General features: G+C 41.3%; 3 protein-coding genes across 4 annotated transcripts; all 3 read right to left on the bottom strand.

Annotated features, from left to right (window-relative positions):
• Positions 1-15: 15 nt before the first annotated feature.
• Positions 16-2,655, bottom strand: LOC115362359 (PTB domain-containing engulfment adapter protein 1). 2 transcript variants are annotated; one of them, XM_030056249.1, is made up of 8 exons: positions 2,593-2,655; positions 2,421-2,498; positions 2,054-2,125; positions 1,179-1,277; positions 926-1,063; positions 503-610; positions 300-376; positions 16-157 (listed from the first exon to the last, which is right to left on the bottom strand). In XM_030056249.1, the coding sequence occupies exons 2-7, from the start codon at positions 2,466-2,468 to the stop codon at positions 314-316; spliced, it is 528 nt and encodes a 175-aa protein (XP_029912109.1). In that variant the 5' UTR covers positions 2,469-2,498; positions 2,593-2,655; the 3' UTR covers positions 16-157; positions 300-313. The 2 variants fall into 2 exon arrangements, with proteins under 2 accessions (XP_029912109.1, XP_029912111.1); XM_030056251.1 differs by lacking the exon at positions 2,593-2,655 and having other exon boundaries at positions 2,421-2,528.
• Positions 2,656-3,770: 1,115 nt separating this feature from the next.
• sars1 (seryl-tRNA synthetase 1) lies at positions 3,771-11,582 on the bottom strand. Its single transcript, XM_030056230.1, has 11 exons — positions 11,447-11,582; positions 10,329-10,399; positions 10,145-10,225; positions 9,720-9,878; positions 9,070-9,213; positions 8,200-8,355; positions 6,821-7,042; positions 6,536-6,665; positions 6,064-6,221; positions 5,814-5,943; positions 3,771-4,943 (listed from the first exon to the last, which is right to left on the bottom strand). Exons 1-11 carry the CDS (start codon positions 11,580-11,582, stop codon positions 4,783-4,785), a joined length of 1,548 nt encoding a protein of 515 aa, XP_029912090.1. The 3' UTR covers positions 3,771-4,782.
• A 1,502-nt stretch (positions 11,583-13,084) lies between these two features.
• LOC115362141 (interleukin-17 receptor D) lies at positions 13,085-23,608 on the bottom strand. Its single transcript, XM_030055962.1, has 12 exons — positions 23,359-23,608; positions 19,370-19,454; positions 18,430-18,588; positions 17,990-18,108; positions 16,772-16,895; positions 16,470-16,508; positions 16,076-16,221; positions 15,865-15,939; positions 15,469-15,535; positions 15,187-15,330; positions 14,910-15,082; positions 13,085-14,043 (listed from the first exon to the last, which is right to left on the bottom strand). The coding sequence occupies exons 1-12, from the start codon at positions 23,476-23,478 to the stop codon at positions 13,483-13,485; spliced, it is 1,812 nt and encodes a 603-aa protein (XP_029911822.1). The 5' UTR covers positions 23,479-23,608; the 3' UTR covers positions 13,085-13,482.
• Positions 23,609-23,631: the final 23 nt, after the last annotated feature.

The raw sequence follows: 23,631 nt of genomic DNA on the forward strand, positions 1-23,631 counted from the left end.
CATTTGGAAGTTTATTGAGGCTTAGTTTATTTCCATAATGGTAAGCTTCCACTTTCATCCTCCTTCCATACATGTCCACCCCTCTTTGTTCCACCATGCTGCTTGTAGGTTTTTTTGAAGACAATGAAATGAAAACCATGAGATGGATGGAATGAATCTGGAATGACATGAAAACCATGAGATGGATGGAGTAAATCTGGAATGACATGAAAACCATGAGATGGATGGAGTGAATCTGGAATATTTTAAACGATTACATGAGTCTAAATATGCATATGTGTACAAGTGCAGCAACTTATATTGTTACCATTTCTCATTTTGCCTGTTGAGCCAGCCTCCTCGTCAACTCCGCATTCTCTCTCTGCAGCACTTTATTCTAAAAAACAGTCATAATAATGAGAACAAGGTAATATCTGCTTAAAATGTGCCACGGGGCTCATAACTTAGCTGATTTTGAGTCACTGCCATGCACTGAAACCATACAGTGCATATTCCAACTAACCTTATGTCTGAGGGCCTCCACGATCAGATCTCTCCCTCCTCTTCTGATGCTCTCCTCTTTTTTGGATGCTCGGAAAACTTCTCCGATGATTGAGACCAGCACATGAGACTGAGGAGAGACTTGGAGAGTCATAAACCTGAATGTCTTACTTGGCTAGGGCTCAGTATTTCCCTGTGGTTGGTACGTGGTTGGGTTTCAGGGTGGTTGTCACTGGTTTCCCAACCAAAATTACTATAATATTCCCACAGGGACTTAAAATATATCTGTGGTGCTCAGCGGTGAGTTAAATGGGATCTCACTGTATTTTATAGCATTTTTATTTCCTATGGTATAATATTCCCATAATATTATAATTATATGTGACACTATTATACTAGTTCCTTTAGGGATTTGCAGATTTGATGTGAAATACGAGCAACTCACAAATGCCTTGCTCTGGAACAGATAGCAGTGGTACATGTCGGCTGCCGGGTGTTTCGCCACGAAGCCAAAGACTTTGGGTGAGGAGGGCAGGACGGCACAGAAGGAAACCATGGAGAGAGGGCAGGAGTACAGCATATACTGAGGAGGACACAGAGGGGAGAGACAGGCTGATCGCTCAAGCTGCGATGGATGAAACGGTGTGGAATGTGTGGTTAGGGTTAGGGTATAAAAACGTCTTCTTTCTGTCACACACCTTGGTTTTGTTCTCCAAGATGTCTATCCCATTCATGGACAGGAAAAGGTAGACCTTGCTTTTCTTCTGTGCCTTATCTGTGGAGTCCATGTTTGGTGTCTGGACAATGAGATGGGAAAGGTAAAGCCAGGTAAAGCCTCTTTAGCCGACAAAGATGGGGAAAAAAAAAAAAAAAAAAAACATTCTCACCCTAATGTGCTGTGTTTTGTTCCTATTTTAGTACAAGAGAGTTGAGCAGTACAGGCACAGAAAGTCCTTCCTAAGATGAAATGCATTTAATCCTAAAAATATGAAGGTTTGTCCCTGTTAACTTTAATATCTTTAATTTTCTATTTTAACTTTAAAGCACATTTTATTGCTTTTGATTGCATGAAAGGTGCTATGCAAATAAAATTTTAATTGATTCATTGATTGTTTGATGGTTTATCCATTGACCTACTGTCACTGGAATACAACGACAGCACACTAACGAGCTTTTAACACGTTCATTCTGTGTGTGTATGTGGTCCCAGAAAAATTGGGAATATTTTAATTCCACTATTATTTCATTGACTAGAAGTTATCCCAATGAGAGGATACTTTCATACTCGTCACTGTTAATCTGCTAATCTACAGGACAGACAATTAAATCTGATCAGAAGGGGAACCGTGAGACTACATCTCATCACATATGGGTCCATGATGGCCTGATTAGTCTCATTTCAGGGGTCTTTGAAACCAAAAGGTTGAGAACAGCTGAGCAAGATACATAGAATGTAAAAAAAAAAAAAAAAAAAAAACGTGAGGATAAAGGTTGCAGTAGTGTGCTTCAGAAAATCAAGGTGGTCTAAGAAGGAGAGTTAAAAGGGATTAAAAAAAAAAAGATAACTGCTCACCTCTAGGCTTTGAAGTGCTTCCTCCAGGATCTGCACTCCCTCCGAGCGAACCACCTCCACTCGCCCAAGAAACTGTGGTTCAGAGGAGCCAAGCATGCAGCAAAATGGGAAATGGTGTTGAAAAGCAGACTAAGCATCCCGTCTAAAAGCAGCAGTGGCATGCATGACGGATCAAAATATAACTGAAGAACAGCAGTTTTTTGTGATCAGGAAAAAAAAAATCTCTCCAGAGGTAAAGCCTGAAAACCTGGAGTGTGATTGAACAAAGGTACAACACACAGCAGTCGTAGTAACTTCAGTGTGTGACTTTCTAACCAGCTTCATGCTCGTAGGATGAGCTTTTGATGTCAAGAATGACGGTGTTTACCTTCACTGCGAAGGAGATCTCTTTGTCTTCCTCAGCAATGTCACTCATCTTCAGGCCGGGGTCGTGTCAATCCAAACCCTGCAGTCCGTCAATGGAGAAACCTTTTATTGGATAAACCTGGACAGATGTTCCTGAAATGTTTCAAGCACTTGGGAAAAATGATTTCTCTTACCTTTTAAGTTGACTATCAGCACTCTGAGGCTTTTACATTACAGACGGACGGGTGTAAGGTCTGTGGAGTTAATCTGTAACCGCTGTGTCTTCCTTATTGCCCTTTATCAGATATCCAACAAGGTAATACGTGGAGGGCTTTTACATGGCTGGTTTGAAGTAATATAAGCAGTTTCACTACATGGCCACAAAACAGCGCCATCTCATTAGAAAACCAGTGCAATACAACACCACAGCACCGTCAAAACAATTAATATTGAACTAAACATAGCAGAACTGAGGATTTTAGTCTTTATTCAGGTCAGGATTTTAACTTGTTTCAGACATGCAGACATGGTATGTGGCTCAGTTGTTCTTAACAGGAGGTGGTGGGGGGTGTTTGATCTCACAAGTTGGTGGTTTATTAAAACCAGTTTGCACTGAGATTTTAACCAAAATGTCAAACAAAATCCACTGTTGCATCAGGTTGCATCATAAACCGAGGCAGAAATTCAACTGGTGTTCTGATTAGAAATGAGGATTAATTTATTACACAATTATTTCATTATTTTTGTTTCTGTGCATTCATTAGTTGGTTGGTTGATTAGGGTGTTGACAGGTATCAAGAGTGAAATTTATTGCTTTTAAGACCTCTACAAAATAAATTTCAATATAGTTTAAGAGTGATTTTTGGATTTTTTTCTTGAGTAGGACTCAGGTAGGACTGTGTTTGGTTATTGACTACATGATTCTAACAGACCCTTTTATTTTAGACAAGAAAAATGACATCAGGATTTTTTTTTTTTTTAACGAGAATTGGAACAGCTAAGTCCAATGATATTTGTGGATTTCTCTCTCCAGATGCTTACATGAATGATCTGGTTTTTGTTGTGCATGTAAATATAGTGTACATACAAGTTAAATGTTGTGTACCATGTTGGCATAAAGGACATATTAGGTTCAGTGCTAGGTTTAGAGTCTAACATCATAAACGTTGAATTTCAGGCACAACAGCTTGACATTTTTTGACAGAAATAGCAAGATGGATAAATAAAATAACATGTTTATGCGGAAAATAAGACCTCATAAATTCCAATTTAATACTGTTTAGTGACTTTTAAGGCCTAATATTTACTAAATTGAATTTAAGATATTTTAAGACCCACAGGCACCCCATAAATACACAAAAAAGCTGTCAAATGCATTTTTAAAATATTTATTGTTTATAGTGAGCGCCACTCAATCAATGCTCATTCATATATTTATATACTAGCAAGTACATACAGACATGTTGATGTTTCACTCATATGTGAACAGCATTACAGTCAATAATGGCGTCAAGCAAAGATGGTGGAAATTGATGATTGTGGTCAAAGGCAATGTACAGATTATTTAAAGCCCAAAACAGACAGTTTAAAATAATCCAGTTCATTTTCAAGACATATCTGTTAATAACAGTAATGGATAGACTTCAAGTTATCCGTCTATGCCTGATCAATGAAAGATGCATTTTGTTCTTAGCGCAGACATTATGAAAGTACAGTATGAAAGCCGATGAATTTGAAGAGTTCCAACGGTAATTCGCTCAGCATTAGACAAAACACCCAAGTCCCTTCAGCAGCTCATAACCCTGACTTAATGCAAAAGATTCCCAAAGGAACCAACTTGTACCTGGATGCAGTCAGTGCCTCGTTTCCATAAGCGACCACTCACAGAGACTAAACAGGAGAAATCTAGCTGCTGCTTGTGAATACTGAAGTACTGGCCTGCTCTATGTGACCTAACATTATCTGTCTGCTTTGGGCTCAGTATCGCTGCAGAGAGGGGGACAGTGACAGACAGACTGAGCGGCCGGGCGGCCAGTCTCTGAGGTGGCTGAGACGACAGAGTGATCCCTTTTTTGAACTGAGGGGGAGGTAAGAAAGGAGGACGAAAAGCTGGAGATGAATGAGAGCGTCACCGTCCATCCAGACAGATACAGACAGCGCAGAGCCGCTCGTCCTGACAGGGCGAAGATGACCTTAAGTGCAGACTTCAGAGGTCAGTTTGTGCTTTTCCACACTTTAACCAATTCAGAGAGAGGGGGGAAACCACAAAGCTGAGCCCAGAGCAAGGTCAGTGGACACCTTCACCCCCAAAGCATCTACCTAACCAAGAGGCTCTAGTGCATCCATTTCTGTCTGAGAGGGAGGTGAAGCGAGTGTGCCGGGGTCTAGGAGTCGTTGACGGACATGTTCTCCAAGCCGCTCTGCAGGCCCTGGTCTCCTCCGCCCTGCTTCTTCTTCTTGCCACCTTCCTGCTGCTTCTTTGCCTTCTTGCTCATCTCCTGATCGATGGGGGCGGGCTTCACAAACTTTATCATCTCTGTCAGACCTGGAGACAACAGTGAGGGGGTCGGAGAGTGAACCGAAAGCCACGAAAAAGGCTCAGAAGGATTGTAGAGGGGTCTGAGGCGCTTGGTTGTGATGAAGAAAACTGCTCCTGATGTTGACTTCATTTTTCAAACAACACATTCATGACTACATTTTTATCAACAGCCAACGTAAATATAAATAAATATGGCATATCCACATTGTGTGAAGTATAAATGCTCTGTATATTATGAAAGTACCAGGGACTTAGGAGGGTGCATAATGCTCAAATGCAGTGTTAGTGAGGTTTCAAACTATTTGTCACATGAAAACTTCAGTTAGTGACATGGTTACAAAATAGGGCTTAACAATGAATCAAAATATTATTGAATTTGCAACATAGCCCAGTGCAATATCCAAACAGTATTTTAAAGTATTTTGGTGCTACAGAGATGCCCTGGCCTACAAATTCTATATCATTCCTATTAAATTTATTAGGAAATATCATTCCTATCAAAACTGAGAATATCACAATCTGATTTTTTAAGCATACTGTTCAGCCCTATTCCGAATTTTAGAGCAAATGAATTTTATTGAAAATTCTTCTTCTTCTTTATTAGTATGTTACCATGTGTACAGCAGTTACTGTAACTGAGTAACATCATGCTTTCCATATGGCTTAGCCTCTAAAGGAGTATCCAAAGGGCTGTAATATGAGACCATGTTCAACTGCACACCTTTGTAGTTCTGTCTATAAATATCCATGTTAATTTGCAGTCAATGGGATCACTAGCAGGCACTCCATATATATATATATATTTTTAATATATTTAACTGTTACCTATATAGTCTCCGGTGCAAAACATTTCTTATCATGTTATTCATAGCTTACCAGGGGGCATGAAGTCCCTGAGCTTCTCTGGAATGACGATGCCGTCTTCAGTCTGGTAATTCTCCAAGATGGCACACATCACACGCGTGGTGGCACACATGGTTGCGTTCAACATGTGGACAAACTCTGCCTGGGTAACAGAGAGAGGAAGTGTACAAAATACATTATAAAAATGCTCACCCAGTGCCACATCATAAATTTCCTTAAGGTCACACTAGGCCTTCTTGGGGCTTAGTTTCAGGAGCCTCACCTTGTCCATCATCTTCTTGGTCTGTCCGTAGCGAATGCGGAGGCGTCGGGCCTGGTAGTCGGTGCAGTTGGAGCAGGAGACCAGCTCTCTGAAAGCACCGGAGCCGGGGAACCAGGCCTCCAGGTCCAGCTTCTTACTGGCTGCATGATTCAGGGCACCTACCAGGACAGACAGGAGGGAATTCATAGTTAATAAAATGAACTGGATATATTTAACAGAAGTTTGAGTTCGGCTAAGAGGTGCTGGTTAGCATGACACAAAATGCCAGCTGCTCTTAGAAAACACTGTTGGCACACAATACACCCTTTTCACAGCAGCCATTTTGACATGAAATGGCAGGTAAACACAGATTTTTACTAATGACATTAATTAAGGCTCTATTCCATTTAAGTGAAGTGAATAATGTGAATAATTAAGAATAAAGATCAGTAGGATTTTTTTTCACTGTTTGAAAACAACAGTTTCGACCTACCAGAAACAATGTTGACGATGCGGTAAGGAATCCCTAGCGACTGGTAGAACTCCTCTGCCGTCCCGATCATCTCGTCGAACATCTCCCAGGATTTGTTGTCGTGGGGAGAGGAATAAACAAACTGCTCGATCTGAGGGAAAAGGCAGCAGAGGCGAGAACTGGTTGGATGGATTATGAATATGGATCTGATACGGACATCATAAAGATGGTTTTAGGCCTAAAAATGTGTCGATAAAAGACTTTAAGCATATGCAGACACCCAGCTGAGAGCCCCCAGTGACTGACCTTCTCAAACTGGTGCACCCTGAAGATCCCACGGGTGTCTCGGCCGTGGGAGCCCACTTCCTGTCTGAAGCAGGTGGAGATGCCGGCGTAGCGGATCGGCAGGTCCTCGGGTTTGAGCCACTCTTCCCTCAGGAAGGCTGCGATCGGCTGCTCTGAGGTGGCGATGAGGTATTTCTCGTCGATGGAGTTGTCGTCTGACTTCTCGCTGCCTTTACCGATCACCTGATATGAACACAGAGGACATGTGATGAGGACAAGACGACAAAACAAAGGGGGAGTGAACCGTGAGCGAAAAGCAGGAATCTCTGCTAAAAGCTGCTAACTGTTACACAAAAAGGATGCAAAATACACCTTTCTGTAGGGGCCTTGTTATTCTGAAGCTGGAAACTACTCCTCACCACAAAAATAACACAATATGCAACATTAAACGGATGTAACAGAATCAATTCAAGTTTAAGTGCAGTGCAGTTCTTTGGTTGGGCCAGCAGGTGGTGCAGTCACAGTGGATGTTTTTTTTTTTTTTTTTTTTTTCATTCACATTTCTTTCGAGGATTGGTCAGCCAGGGTGCATGAAGGCGCCGCTCATCCAGCAGGGGCCCAGGCTGTTGCTTTGTCTCTGGCTGTGAAATTTATACTGCCAATAGCTATGATTTCACATGACAAATAGTGTATTTAAAACCTCTGGACCTGAGTTTTCTGTTTCATAACAGATAATACCAACCTATAAATCATACTTGTTATTTTCTGTCATGTGCAGAAAGAGGTGGGTCCATAACACTTCAGCCTTACCATCTATGGCCAAAACACGTCTGTACCTTCTTGTAATGTTTTATGTTCTACTGATGTTCAATTCAGACCTGGAGCTTTTTTTCCAGGAACTAATATTTCATCTTATTGCAAATTTCTCTCAGGGTTCAACACTTGGCTTTAAGATGTCATCAGAAGAGCACACCTTCTGTCATCCAGCCAGCTGAATCAAAATCTTACCTTCAAAGTTACTGGGTGAAACCTCCTGGCTCTGAGTATTTCTATCTGCTGACTTTGTGTAAACAGTAGCTGAGAGTTTAAAGGCTTCGTTGAATAATGTAATCTCTAAAATGTAGCTAGGGGGTCGCATTAAAACTACTAACAATGCACAATACACTTTTAACTCCTCTCATTTATTTGAGCCAACATGAAGGTCATAAAAATGTTGATTATATAATGTTCCCAAAACTGACTGGAGGTGTTATTGGTATAAATATAGTTCAGGCAAGTAATGGCATACAGCATGTGGTTGTTGCTGTAGGATATTATTATGCAGGGAGTTCACATCCATCATCACTAGAAAATCAAATTTGGCAAACCAACAGGTGAGAGTTGGGTAGAAGCCTCAGTACCTTGTAAAGCTCTTCGTCAAACTGGCTGAGCTGGGCGACTTCCTGCATGACCTCTTTCCTCATGAAGAAGGGTGTGTAGAGCATGGTGTAATTCTTGCTGTGGAGGATCCTCAGGGCGTAATTGATGAGGGCCTGCTCCAGGAACACCAGAGGCCCCTGAGGAAAAAATGAGAGAGGAGAGGAGACCGACTGAGCGACTGGTGTGCCGAAGTGCAGGTTAACGAGCACCTGCAGCGCCAAAGAGACACGAGATTCAACCCACGGCGAGAAATTAAGTTCATCACTTGAGTTCTGGGCATAGAGGCAAAAACTTTACAACCATTATTTACCCCTTTTTCCACTGACAGAGGTGTCTTGTACTCTTTTCAGGCATATACGTGTGCTCCTTTATTCAGTTGCTGCATTACTTTCAATTATTTCTTTCTGCTCATGTGATCACTCCAGCACTTTCTACTATATGTCCATTATCTATCACCTATTGTCTTTTGCAACAACCAAGTTTCCTAATGTAGATCATTTGTGATTGGTCCAATCTACTCAATTTTAGCTCAGTCTCTACATATAAGCCTCTAAATTTGTGGGAAACTATGATAACTGGTCAAATATGAGTACTTGTTGCAGTGATTGGACAAAATAGCAAAATTTCATGGAGATTGGGTCAATCTGCATTCATTACTGTGATCACTGCAATAAAGTAACACATGAACAAGTGCCTTTGTAAACAAACATCTATCTGTGGATGAGATAAAGGAGCGGGTGAAAGAGTAAAAGAAACGAGACAGAGAAAACGAAAAGACCAGGAGAAAAACCTGCATGTTTACCTGTGCATGCTTATTGCAGGCGTGGGTCAGTTCACGTGTGTGACCTTACCTTCAAGAAGTAGCCTCTGCTCCCAGCCACCACCGCTCCCTTTTCTCCATCAAACCCGTCGATCATGACCACCAGGTCAACGTGCGAGTACTTCTTCTGGGCGCTACAGTCGCCCCAGGTGCGCTCCACCTTGTTGTCTGCATCCTGCCAGGGGGAAGCGACAGGCCACGGGGGAACAACAGAGACGCAATGGAAGAACATCAGGAGAGAACAGGCACAGATACACACACAAAACTTCATGTGAACAAATCAGATCTATACTTAATTTTTTTTTTAAAAAAAAGTTAAATGTGTAATTAGAATGTAATACAAATGATTCTACCAAGCCTTAGATAGGCATGATGCAGCAAGTAGCACATACAACCAACACCAGCAGCTTGTCATCTGCTCTGAAAGTGTATCAGTAATTGATCAAGGATTAAGTTATGTATGAAGAAAGAATAAAACAAATAAATAAAATTAAACTGCAATTTCTTGCCTAAATTGTATACGTTGGTAAGTCAGAGTGATGTATGCTGATAGTGTCTGGGCAACATGTCAACTCGGCCACGTCGTTTTACTACAGAGGATCACTCATCACAACAATATATGAAATAACAGTTAATACGATAAACAATATTACTCAGATGTGCCTGCATGAAGCCACCCACCTCATCGTTGCTGATGGGCACAGATGGATGCAGGAGGTTGCCTATTTCTCTAAGGTACTCGAAGCGTTCTGCCTCCAGCTTTGTCCTCTCGCTGTCCGTCTTCTCCACAGCCTCTTCCACCAAGAGACGCACCTTCTTGATCTGGGTTACTGTCAGGGCCTGAGACAGGAGTAGAGATACAGGAAAATTAATCAAAAGAATGTAAATAGGCAAAGAAAACAAATGACAAAGGCAGCAGGGCATGTCTTTTAACTACTCATACTCTATGGGAAATAAATCACTTTTTATCAACAACTTGCAAACGCTATTGAGATTTTAGAATCTAGAGCTGACAGCGTCCTCATAGGCCACTAATTCACATGTCAGAGGGCAAAACCAAACACAAACAAATGCAAAATTGCACACACTCACACACGCTGCCATACCGATAGTGTTTCAGCTGTTAGGGACTCCAGGTTCTGTGCTTCATCAGGTAAAGAGTCATCCTCCCCGACTGGTTCCTTCTTCTGCACTCACAAAAGGAGATGGTGTTAAAAATCAGGTACACTGCCTCTTAGGTCTCTCAATCTTTCACTGTGTGGATCAGTGCAGTCATTAGCACTTGCATACCTTCATCTTTTCCCCAATACTTTTGCTGCAGAGGTTCTTTGCCTTGTTGAGGTTGTCTGCAGTGAAGCGGCCTGTTGAGAAGAAATATTGGAGAAAGTCTGTCAGAGTGATGTTGGACTTGGGCTTGCCTTTTGTGTTGCAGTAGCAGGACCCTGACACTTAATGCCAGCCGTTAACTGTAGTTGCAGCTCACCATCATATAATCAAATGTTGGGTTTACGTGTGGAAAAAGCCACCTCCAAGAATAATTTGTACAATGTCAACACTGTACACCACTATCATACACAATCTTAGCCTGCCCTTACACTGCAGGGCGAGGTTGACCTGACACGCCACCGGCTGGGATTGCATCAGATTGTACGGTATCAACTGGAACCGCAAAGCCAGCACAGCTAAACGTTAATGAATTGTCCTATCCGATCTGTAAACATGATGTTCAAAATGAGCAGACAGGGAGGACCAACGTGCTCATTAAGGGGGCGAACGTTAAACAACCATATGGTCTCGTTTTGATTCAATGCATGATGCTAGCTGCGCTAACATTAGCCCAGATGGAAGCTGTTCCCTACCGCATACAGAGAGCAGAAAACCGAAGGTCGTTAAGAATTATGGCAATTAAATAATGTGTTGCCTATAGGAAAATATTCCCGTCTCAAAGAACACAAAAGGGGACATTTTGCTAATATTTAGTGTCCATTTGTTAATTCGGCGTATGTTTGATCCACCCAACAACGGTAATAGTATTTCAATAAAATGACAACTTTCTGACATGATCCACAGTGCTCACTATCGTCCACCGCAGTGCAACGTCATTAGCTATGGCGTTAAAAATGGTGGAAAGAAAAGTAGAGCCAAGTATTTAACGTTGAAATACTGAAAGAAGTGCTGTTTCGTGTGTTGGGTGACACCGAATGGAAGACTGAACTCTAATGAATGGTAAAATATCTTGAGTTATGTCTTCAATTGGGCACACAGCTGCCGAACAACACGACAACATCAAATTGACAGATTCGTGAGGGGAACCACGGCTACGCTAACGTTAGCATCATTTGCTAGCTGTGTGCTACGGTTAGCTACTAACGCTACTACAGGAAATGGAAAGGCCCTTTAACACTTACATTTTCTCCACTCTGTGTCCGCGGCGACCAGTTTATCCACGAGTGTAACATCTTTAAACCTCTTCCTCTGAGTCTCACGGACGACTTCTGGATCGCCGCCTTTGTCGGTCCGAAACAGGTCCAAATCGAGCACCATCTCTGCACGCTGTCTGTCACACAAGGGAGGGAACCACTGAATCACAAAACTGATGAAAGCTTCACCGGGGTTGCCAGATTTTCCTTATCACGCAACTAACGCGCAGTTAAGGGAGCTATTTTCAACACATCTCAATTTGAAAACGAGGTTATCACACTGAATGCCTCACAATATCAATTTCAACCATTTTCGTACAGGAATTAAATGATTAATCTAATCACAAATGTTCTAAGGTCAAATTTTTAGTATAGACACTTATTTGTTTTCTTCCAGCCTGGCAACCCTACAACACGCTAAAACTAGACTGTCTGCATCGACCGTATATAGTGGCTTGGCCAAGAGACTGCTGTCTTGTTGACTGACTTACTGACTTTTTCCGAAATAATAACATAGTGGAGCCTTAATAAACATTGCTAGGGATGGGGTCTGCCAAGCATAGCCCTGTCTGATATAGTTTACCATACCAGCCACAGAAGAGAATAATGTGCATTATGAGCCAAAGAGTCATTGTTAAAAGTTATTATTTTAATTTATTAGGAGTATACAAGAGGGGAAAATCCATATATGTTATCTCACATACAATTAAAGGGCTAATAATATATTAATATGAGAATAAAAAGTGCACAGAGAGGCTTCGTCAACAACTATGCGTGTATATGGATATAATGTTGAATATTTTTTTTTTTTTTGAGGGAAATCTCACAAAACAACATTAATCTCATTTCTTGAGATGAAGAGAGATCAGGGATGGAAAAAAATGAGATCGGAGATGTACACACATTTCAAATGTTATAAATTCTTTCATGAGACACATAAGAGGGAACATGATCCTTATCTTTTTTTCCTTAGGTTGGATGAGTTTATTTTGAGAGGGGTCATCATGGCCCACACCGGATGTTCAGTGGTCCCTCACATGGTCATTATGGTCTGGACCAGTTCAGAACCATGGACAGACCACACAAGGGACCACTGACCAACTAATGGACCACAAGGACCACACGATGGACACTGAACAACAAGAACCATATGGACCACATGTTTCATATTTATAAATAGTTAAATAAAATATCTACTCACATGCTATAGATAGATAGATAGATAGATAGATAGATAGATAGATAGATAGATAGATAGATAGACAGACAGATAGATATCTATAACCACATAAAATGCAATATACAGTGCAACATAAGAATATAGGTATTATTGATGAAGTATATTTAATAGACAAATGATTATGCTGTTATATTTTTAAAAGTAATATACAGAGCAACAATAAGAATATAGGTAGGTATTATTGATGAAGTATATTTAATAGACTAATGGTTATGCTTTTATGATATTTTAAAATGCAATATACAGTGCAACAATAAGAATATAGGAATAATTACAAAGGATTATGACATTGTGACATTGTGCCCCAGCACTGGTGGTAGTGACCAGTGGTCCCTGTTAGCGACCATGGCCAGTGGACAGACCACTGAACTGGCTACAACTGCTGCTGTTTATGTCTATATGTATTTACAATGCATACAGTATAAATGTTTTACAATTTACAATGGCTTTCACCATGTCTTCTAGTTACTTGTGCGCCTATAACCATGCAGTCTCTTAAATGGACCCTTCAGTTCTTTTTCAGTGCAACAGTTTGCACTCACTCAAACACACACACACACACACACACACATGCACACACACAAAGGCTCTCATGATACAATCACAATGCATCTGTCTTGCTATTACTGGCATCTGCAAGTAATCACATAAAACTCAACAGGGAATCAAACGTTTGAAATGCACCAACTATGTGAATAAGTAGCTTGGATTGATTTTACAGATACAATCCTTCTCGAGAACATTTGAGGAAATTAACAGGATGGCTTTATTGGCCATTTATAGCTTAGTCCCTTCCTTCCATGTGGTGGAGCTCTTTGTCCCTCAGCGCCATCGAGGCCTCACAGATAGCCAGCTGCAGAGCTGCTCCAGCCGGTGACTTAGTGAACCCCTCTTCTGAGACATGCTCTATCTTCAGGCACCTCCCAGGTCTGTGCAGAGCCACCCCGTGGAGGTGGGAGAAGAGCAGAGGCAAGTCCCTGGTCAAGGTGTAGTGAGACACCAGCCTCAGCTCAGTGGGGATGTCCGTCTCCTCGGAGTACTCAAAAGTGGCTGTCATGTATTTGGACAGGTCCCGCCCCCTGGCTATGGCGTGGCCCACCTCCATTCTGATAAGGGGGATGGCTGCAGCACAGCTGGAGGTGTTGGACCCCCAGCCCAGCTCTTTGTCTGCCTCCTCATGCTCATCATAACCAGCCTCTGTGTCCAGGTGACACAGCTGAGACCTGTAGTTTAGGCCTCGGGAACAGATTACCAAGACAAAGTCGCACTCCTGGATTTGCCGGCAGTGCCAGCCCATGGTGCCCTCCTCGGCTACACTCAGGGAGTCCCACAGGTCCAGGCAGACCTGGTGGTAAAAACAGAGAAACTGCTATCAAACTGCTGTAAGAATACACTAAAAAAAAAAACAAGTTGAAACATCAAATTATTGGCAGGTTGTTGAAATCAAAGGAACAGTTCCTCCAACACATAAAAAGAAGAAAAGATATTTTCCAACATGCTGTCTCCCAGCACTCTGGGTTTAGACGGGAAATGGTTCCCAACAAAAAACTCTTCAGTCCTGAGGGCTGTGGATTATGTCAGGTATCTGTGTGATAGATTATACAAAGTCTGTAGCCGCTGAATTTTTCACATGTAAAATTTTTGACAGTTGTATCAGGATGACAGGAGACAGGGAAACCTCACCAGATCCCACAAAAGACTGCACTAGGGGTAAGTGGGAAAAACCCAGCTTGTTTCCTGAATGAATTTACAGCATGTATTAATACAAGGAGCTTTTAACTGCCTTTATCACTTCTTCTGTTTGTCATTTCAATGCATTTGATTGATTCATCTCCCCAAATATGTTTATTGGAGCTGCAGCTAACAATTCTTTTCATCATCGATTAATCTGTCCATTATTTTCTAAATTAATCAATTATCTGTTTGGCCCATAGAAATGGTGGAAAATCTTGATCACAATTTCCCACAGCCCAAGGCAATGTCCTCAAATGTCTTGTTTTGTCTCAATCGACAGTCCACAACGAGAAGATATTTAGTTTACTGGCATACAAGACTAAAGAAACCAGAAATATTTACATTTCGGAAGCTGGAATCAGAGAATTTGGAAATTGTATTCTTAAAAATGACTCAAAATGATTAATCAGTTATCAAAATAGTTGGTGATTAATTTAATAGTTGGCAGCTAATCATAAATTATAGTCAGTATTCTACCTTAGTGGCCATGTGCTGTTGTATGAAGACGCCTAACTGCATGACGGCTCGGACATGGGCGGGGCCATCTTGGCGGCTGTAGCAAATGAGAAGGCGAGGAGGAGTCGACCTGTTGCTTGGCGGCAACATCACCTCCCCGGCAGTGCTCCTCTGTTGATGATGCTCAATAATGTCTGAATGAATACGAAAACAAAACAAAAGCTGCATGTCACACTCACAGACAGGCGGCTGAATTTACTGTGCATGCATATCGAGCTGTCTTAGATGAAGTATGCACCTGGCCTTATGAATGATTTCTTCATCTGCAGCTTGGGCCTCCTCTTGATAAGGACAGCCAGGAGGATTGTAAATATGGCTGCCAAGGAAAGGCCAAGTAGAAGGATCAGAGCCAGGGGGGGGATGGCAGTGAGCGGCAAGGCCTCTGGAGAGGGAATTAAGGTTATATGACAAATCAGTGCCCGACCTTACAGAGCGGAGGTTCAGTAATTGAAAGCAGTCACATCTAAGCATGAGACACTTGATTTATTTTGTGTGGTTCATCCGGATCAAAGGGACGTACTTTGTTGAACGGGCGTGATCAGGACGCGGAATGTTTTCCTCACTGCATCCACCTCATCGGCTGCAATCTGTGATGCACAAAATGATGTGAACAAGTGATTTAGCTTAGTAACTGTTTCATGTTTTTTATGTCACAGCAGCTAAATATAAAGTAGAACTGAAGAGTTTTGTCCAAAATGGAGAAATCCACCACTGTAAATATGAGGCAGCTATTTTTTTTTTTTTTTACAAAATTATTATGAGCATTTCACTAAGATTTAGAAGAGAAAATTCATCAGCTATCTGAAGACTTACAAAAGAGTGATCTTTGGGGGAAATTAGTCTTAGGTAGGTAATTATTTTAATATTTTGTAGTAATGATCAAGTACTCATTACTTTTAATCCGCTTTCATTTTACCTCACAAGTGTAATTGATTCCTTCTTGGAGGCCGTGCAGCTGATAGCTGTGGTGAGTCGTGTTTTTGCTGGAATTCTGCAGAGGAAGAGTTAACAGAGCTAGTAAATTCACTTGACTATTAATTATGTTTTTATGGTAGAAATAGCGCATGTAACAGCTAAAACATAAAAACACAGTACAATACAAAACTGCAGAAGAAGCCGTCACTCACAGGTCTGATGTTCATGTATTTCTTCATGCCATTTGCATAACACAGTGAGAAGTAGCCTTTGATGCCCAGGCTTGGAGGAGCGAGGTTAAAGGTCACAGTGACATCAGTCCCGTTCTGTTGGACGTCAATATGTTTGGGGTACCAGTCTGCAATCAGAGCAGCAGGAATCAATCAAATCTGCACGAAAGCACAACGTACTTGGCATGAAACGTGTCTGATTCTCCTGATACTAGTCCTTATGTGGGGTGTTCAAACTCTTAGCCTCACAAACACATAAAAACATTTGATTGAAGGAAGGCACGGGTGTAACTGGTTGGCATTTCCTGACACAACTGGGAAATTTGGGAAATTTTGGGAGGTTGAGGCGGCCAACATAAAAAAGGTTTTCACTCACCTTTCTTGCACTGCTCGAAGCCGATCTTCTCTGCACATGCTGCAAAAGCACAATGTGCATATTACTAAAGATTCACTATTGTCTGTATTACTTTTGGAAAATATCTGAGCAGAGATCAAGTTCCTAAACTAATAATATAACAATGCATGGTAGATGCCTTTACAGCCATAAGTGGTACAACTGAAAACTGGTGGGATGGATGGATTTAGATTGAAAAAGTTACACTACAGCGATCGTTCACTCTAGTGATGCCAAGTGTGTGTAATTGTGTGTGCCTGTGTGTGTGAGCTCAGGGCTCTTACAGCGAGTGGAGAAGGTCTTGCTGTGGTAGAACCTCTCCCACTGCTCGGGCACCGGCAGAGCCATGACGGTGATGGCGTACTGGGTTCCCAGGAGGAGGCCAGGGAAAGGGTCCGACTTGTAAACCTGCCGAACATAAAAGTAATGACGGCCTTGCTTTTCTTCAAACATGGCAAACAGCGCTGTCTCATTCTGTTGAGTGACATATCAAAGCTGCCCATAAAAGCAGGTCATGATACGTTGCACTGCACTGGTTATGCTTTTAACATGGGTTAAATTATGGTGTGATGTTTTTAGCTCTCTGTAAAACTGGTATCATTAACATTATCCCCACTTGAGTGATGACTGATTGCTGAGCGTTTAATTTGCTCCTCCGGGGATGTTGTGCTTTGAAGTGGCAATGTAAGGTTGGCCAAGTAGGTGAGGCAGAAAAAGGGAAAAAAAAGAAAATTATATAGTCCAGGTGTATTTATTTACAAGTGGACAAAAATAGACAAATCCCATGCAGCAATATTTCCAGCGCAAACCTGGAAAAAAATTAAAAACTGAAGAAAAGAAAAACAACAACAACAACAAAAAAAAGACACAGACAAACACACATAAAATAAAAAAACAGTACTTGTCCCTGTTCAGTCTGACCACAACTTGCCTCTCCAGGATCTCCACCCCCCTTCTTTCATGTAATATATTACAACCAAAACCCAGTTCCAAAACAAAAGAACGACATGACAGAGGGCAGATAATGATCCCTGAAGTTTGCCAGCCACCATCAGCGAGCACCAGATGGCAACTTTACCAATGATACCAAAAGCGAGAATGACGCAGAGCAGACAAGTTTGAGCGGGAAGAACTTCCTCCAGGCTGCCACAGGTATCAACTTTGGCATTTGTGAATTTGATCAGGAATCTTGTATCTACCCGGTTATTTCAATGTACAAGCTGAAATACAAATCACTCGTCAATAGCGAGCAGCAAAAAACAGAGAGCAACCTATTTAAATGAAAATTGCACAGATTATGACTTTAACATGCTTCTCTGTGTCTCCCTGTTCATAATTACCAGGAAACCTTCCCGTGGGAAGTGACTGCCAGAAGATCTCCGGCTGTAATTGCATGTCAGCATAGTGTGCTGACATGTATCTGATTAGTGGGCTGTCATGTGGACAAAGGGAAAGGGGGAATGAAAGTGGTAAATAAAGAGAGAGAGCGCAATCCTTCCTACCCTCTGAGCATGTGAGGCGGAGAGGGAGAGGTTTCGATGGAAGAGAAAGAGCTGGCATGCCATGTGAGACCCTCCCAGGGCCTGGAGGGACACCTGAAAGCCTCGCAGGAAGGCGATCCCTGCAACGAACACAAAAGAGAACACGGCTACAGCAAAAGATCCATGTCGAAAAACACATCTCCACTCATGTTTCAATCAAGCTCAGCAGTCGGAGAGGCCATAGAATGATCCTATGAGTCACGTACAAGAATGATCAAGTCAGCTGTCTGTCCTATTCTGGTGCATATCCAAAGGGAGAAGCTTATCGCGTCTCACATCTGACATTCAACTGAAATGAATCACATTTAATTAAAAGGTTGAACTGACACGACAAATAACATTGCGAAGATAGGACGGAGGATAGACGGGTGATTTTCTGTCTTGATTTGTGGTCCACGTACCGTAATAACTGGGCTTCCAGGAGACAACGATGGTGTCAGATTTTGGGTTCGGATCCTGTAAAAACTCCACCGTCACATCATTCGGCGCGTGAACGTAGTGCTTACACACTTCAGGGTCTTCTTCACCAAGCAGTTCGAAACATGGCCATGGAATACAGCCTAAAAATGAAAATGGAGACTAAAATGGATTACAGTACATAAATCACCTACTTTGTTGATTGCTGTGGTTTGGCTGTTGAAAAATTGGCACTGGCCTGGGATATCAAGATGGTCATGTGAGGATAAGGGAACTCAAGTTTTAATGCTGGTTGTGCTTGTGCAAAATATGAAAAAATCACTCAAGTTAAAGTAATTTTAACTCACAGAAATAGCACTTTAGAAATATAAAGATGTGGAGTGGCAGCAACTCTCTTTTATGACAGAAAAAGCACAGGTACAGACACACAGGACCTGTGAGCTGCAAAGCCTTGGTGCATTTTAATCTTGCCATGCATCAGCCAATTTAATAAAGTCTTTCTCATATTTTCACTGGCAAGAGTATGCCTTAATTGGATTATTTTCTTTTTTTTTTTTGGACTTCAGTGCACACCCCATTTTCAAAGAGCACCTCTCTGTCTTCGGACTTTTAAATCAAAGCAGCACTCCTCTCTTGTGGACATAATATGTGTATACATTTTTAAAATTTCTAGACATTGTACAATAACAGACAAAGGCATAGGTCAAAAACACAACAAGCTAACTATAACTTTGCAGAAATAAGCAGTAAATAATCAATAAATGTTTCGGATGCCAATGGCACCACTTCATTTGTACCCCCGTCTGTAATGCTTTTCAACCAACCCAAAGGGCAAATTAGGCAAATGGGGGCATTCTGGGATTTAAACCCCCTTTTGCACAGAATGCATATGTAAATGAGTCAGACAGAGCTAATCAGACTTACTTCCAAACGCTTCAATGGGGCGGAAGCCCAGGATCCTCTGCACATCAGCTCTGGTTACTCTGCAGTATTCACATCCAGGTCCTCCCTGCAGAAGAGAGCACGATACACTCCTGTAATGAATTTTGACTTTGCACTTCCAGCTGATGCAATTTTGATTGGATTTTTTTCACCCATTTAATCTTTTGTATGTAGCTTGTTTGCAACTTGCATGCTCCAGGCCCCCTCTGATGCTGATTTGTAATATCACTGGCTATTAGCTGGATCAATAAAGGTCACATTATTTTAAAATGCATAAGAATCAAAGTTTAACTAAATGTAATACGGAGAGTGCAGGAAAAATTGCATAATGGCATGCACATACATATGCATGAAAAAAAAAAAAAAAACATTATTATGCTGCTTAAACGTGACATTGCATTAGGCTTGTGGTCAAAATGATCCCAGTAAATTCCAAGTTACTGTAAGTTTCCAAGACTGATGGGGACTGAGTGCAGGACAAGAATGTTAAAAACGTAAAGTATTCATCCCAGAGGGAAACTGGATTGTAAAAAGCGGCAACGGATAATAAATTGCTATATAATGACCCTTGTAATGACATAAATCTGCTTTAATCTGGTGAAGCACTTCATGTCACATTCAGTTGCATGAAAAATGCTGCATGAATAAAGTTTATTTCAGCTGCTGCGACACAGTTACCATATGCTTCCACATACTGTGATAAGACGATGCCTGCTGGCGGAGATACAAGGCGTGAAACAAAAAAGTATCACAAACAAAAGCAAACTTGAGACAGATGAAATTCCTACAAGCTGGAAACATGACAGAAAGCTTTAAGCACGTGCCCTTGTCTAAACCTTGCTGTTTTTGCATTGGCTGGCATCAAAACCCCACACATATTAGATTACAGGATATGTAAACATCCTGAAAAATATGCATTTTTCAGTATTTCTACCCCATATTTCCCTCTCTCTCACTTAAAAATCTAAAACCCATGAAGATGAGGACCTAAAATGAGAGAACACGGGGTAGGGTTTTCCCCATCCCCCCAAAAAATATTTATTTATTTATTTTAATTATTATTTTTTTAATCATTAGCTGCAAACCTCCATGAGCATGGAAAACACTGTCAGAGTGGGTTTGGCAATGGTCGGTTTTCAAGGGAATCATGTAAAACCACGGCAATAATAAAACAATACTCCTCTGTTTCTGTTCCAGTGGTGAGGTCAACATAAACTGCACAATATTTTCCTTCTCTTGGTCAATACACCCCATTTCCCAATCCACAGACCTTCTTGTAACTGTCCTTGGGTTTTGACCAGTTCTGACCGTTTAATGTTACTTTTCCCTGCAGGCACAGTGGAAGAGGACTGAGAGGAGCTCCAGATGGCCACAGAACAGCATCACAGATGGAGCCAAACTGCATTTACCTATAGAGTTTTTAAGAGATCACCCCACGGCACACTTGACTTCAAAGGAAAATAATAAATAGCTGTAATAATAGCTGGTGTGCTGTAAACATTTCTTTATTCTCTCTTTTATTATAGGTTTGTTAAATTTATTATAACTCTTGATTTAGGTTTAATGGCATCATCAAAACTGTAAAAAATGTACAACTCATTCTGTGCTGATGTAAAAACTTCACTTTGACTAAGTCAGCCACTCAGGGTGGATGGCGAGAGGAGGAGCACACATATATACATAATTGGCTTGTCTTTCAGGTTTTTGGCAAAGCCTCTAGAGGTCATAACTGGGCGAGCAGCTGGAGAAAATGAGAGGAAGAAAAGCTGCACCTCCCTCAGGCAGAGTACATATATGAGAGAGAGAGAGAGAGAGAGAGAGAGAGAGAGAGAGAGCATGTGTCTGCATGTCTTCCCAGGCAGGCAACATCTCTAAGAGTCTTTTAAATCTCTTCTTAAAACATTCTTTTATCAGAGAGCTTTCAGAGGCTTATCAGAAAAACTGGTATATAAATATGGAAGTTCACTTAATTATTTATTTTGTGTGTGTGTGTCTGTGTGTGTAGGGACAGAAAAATTGTCAAACCAGAATTCCAGAGTTCTTGTAACCTGAATACATGCTTGCACGCAAACTCAGGAGAGCATGATTATGTTTGCCATGTGCTTCACAGCCAACAGGTTTTCTGTTAACAGACTTACAGCATGTGTGTTTTTCCAACACAAACATGACACACATATTGACCGCTGGATCTGAGCAAGAGCAGTTTGGCTTCAATATATCTAGTAACACAAAAATCTACAGTCTACTCTGTCACGCCTCTGTTACTGTTGGAAGACTGAAGGTGTTATGAAAAAGATCACAAACATCACCTCAGCAAGATGGATCACAGAGAGCCGACAGCCATGCATTTTTATGTAGTGAAGCTACTATTGACAACTGTAAACAACTTTTTTTTTTTTTTCCCCCCCTCTTTCAGACTTTGAAACATAAAACCTCAAAGCTGTGATGGCGTAGTCACATAGCCTGGAGCTGCTGCTTTCACAGTGTTGTTATCACAGTGTTTTTCTCAAGTTTTACAACTGAACTTACAAATGTACAAATGGGTTGGAGACACAAAGATGAACTCCAAAATTCCCCAAATTTTCAATCATAGTCAAGTCATTCTTTTCAAGTGATTTTGGCAGGATGTGACAGCACAGTCTTGTGGTGTCACAAGACTTTGCCTGAATGGCTGTCTTTCTTCATTTCTCTGGCTTTAATCATTAAAAAGAGCATATTTCAAATTACACTGGAAAATGCAAAATGTTCATTTTCATTCTGAGTCTAGTCTTCATGAAGCTATGAGATGTATGGTACAGGCACATGGACTGTGTGCACAAAGCTACAGTTTGTGGTGATTAACCGTATCAGGGTGAAAAGCAAAACAAATGAAAATTTTAAAAAATGAAAAAGGAAACCTCAAAAGATGAGATCTGGAGTCGTGCACGAGGATGTTGCTTTGAAGCTTCTTCTTGATTTATTGAACATAAGTTTTGTTGACACACGCAGAACGGCAAACACACCAAAGAAATGAGGTTTTGCCAGAAGGCTTTGTCAGGTCATGGCGCAAAGCTCAGTGTAACACACCAAAACATCATTTCCATCTCTTGGCACTTCAGTAATTGTCATAAGGATTGGATAAACATGAAAACTATGCGTTTGATGAAGACGACTATGTCTGCACAGATTTTGGATCCCCCGTTTCCAAATTCCTTACTTTTTGTGAGACTGTAGATGTTGGTTGGTGTTCAGTATATTGTGCTGAAAAGGAAATTTAACTGTCAACTTGGATTACGCACTCTCGAAATGAGCACAATTTATTTCGACAACAAAAACCAAGACATTGGCACAGGCTTATGTTATGGGAGTCATAAAAAATGTTGGACAAAAATCGGAACCCCATTTTAATTTCTGCCCTGGATAGACAAACATGTTGACAGCTTTTATGACATAGGCAGTACAGTCGGCACTGAAGTATGCATAACTCAGCCAGTAAGAGCATGTCAACATACTGTAACTTCTCCACAGCTGCAGTTGCTTAAAGACACTCGTCTACATCATTACATCATTTGCAATCCGTTCAAGATGCTTTTTTTTTTTCTTACAGACATTAAAACCTCTTCCACTTGACCTTTTTATAAATTAACATTCATGAGAAAAGATGTAAACAACTGCAGATATCCTATTTTAGGCATCTCCTTGGTAACCCTTCCTTTTCCAGTACACTACTTACTAGTCTACCCGATGAACACATGGTAAATTATAGTGTATTATTGGGTAAATATTCATAAAAACTACAACTGAAATGCTTGAGAAAACCCTCCACTATTACCCATCAATTCAACAAAATACTGTGTAACTGTGTGTCCAGTTCAGGTTGGTAATAACGCCATAATAAATACTTCCTAGGAAAGTAGGGTTACTGTCTCCTTCAATGAGGCTTAACCAAACCCGAGAAGGTCAAAAAGGTGTAAATACTAGTTTTAGTTTACCTGTTGCACACATTCAAGGCTGCAGTCCTGAGGAGAGACAGCAGCGGTGATATTTTCCCGAGCCAGGAGGAGCTGAAGAGATGTCAGGAGCAGGTAGAGAACGAGCGCTTCCCTCCACATGTTTCGACAGTCAACATGACTCTGTGTCACTGGCAGCAACTGGTGTCAAACCACAAGTCAAACACGCTATTTCAGACTTTCCTCATGCAGCCACCCTTGCTGGTTAGCGCTGGAGGAGCAGTGGATGTTGACGGCCGTGGAGGGTGTGTAGCT

This window comes from Myripristis murdjan, chromosome 7, assembly GCF_902150065.1.
Source record: "Myripristis murdjan chromosome 7, fMyrMur1.1, whole genome shotgun sequence".
Taxonomy (NCBI): Eukaryota; Metazoa; Chordata; class Actinopteri; order Holocentriformes; family Holocentridae; genus Myripristis; species Myripristis murdjan.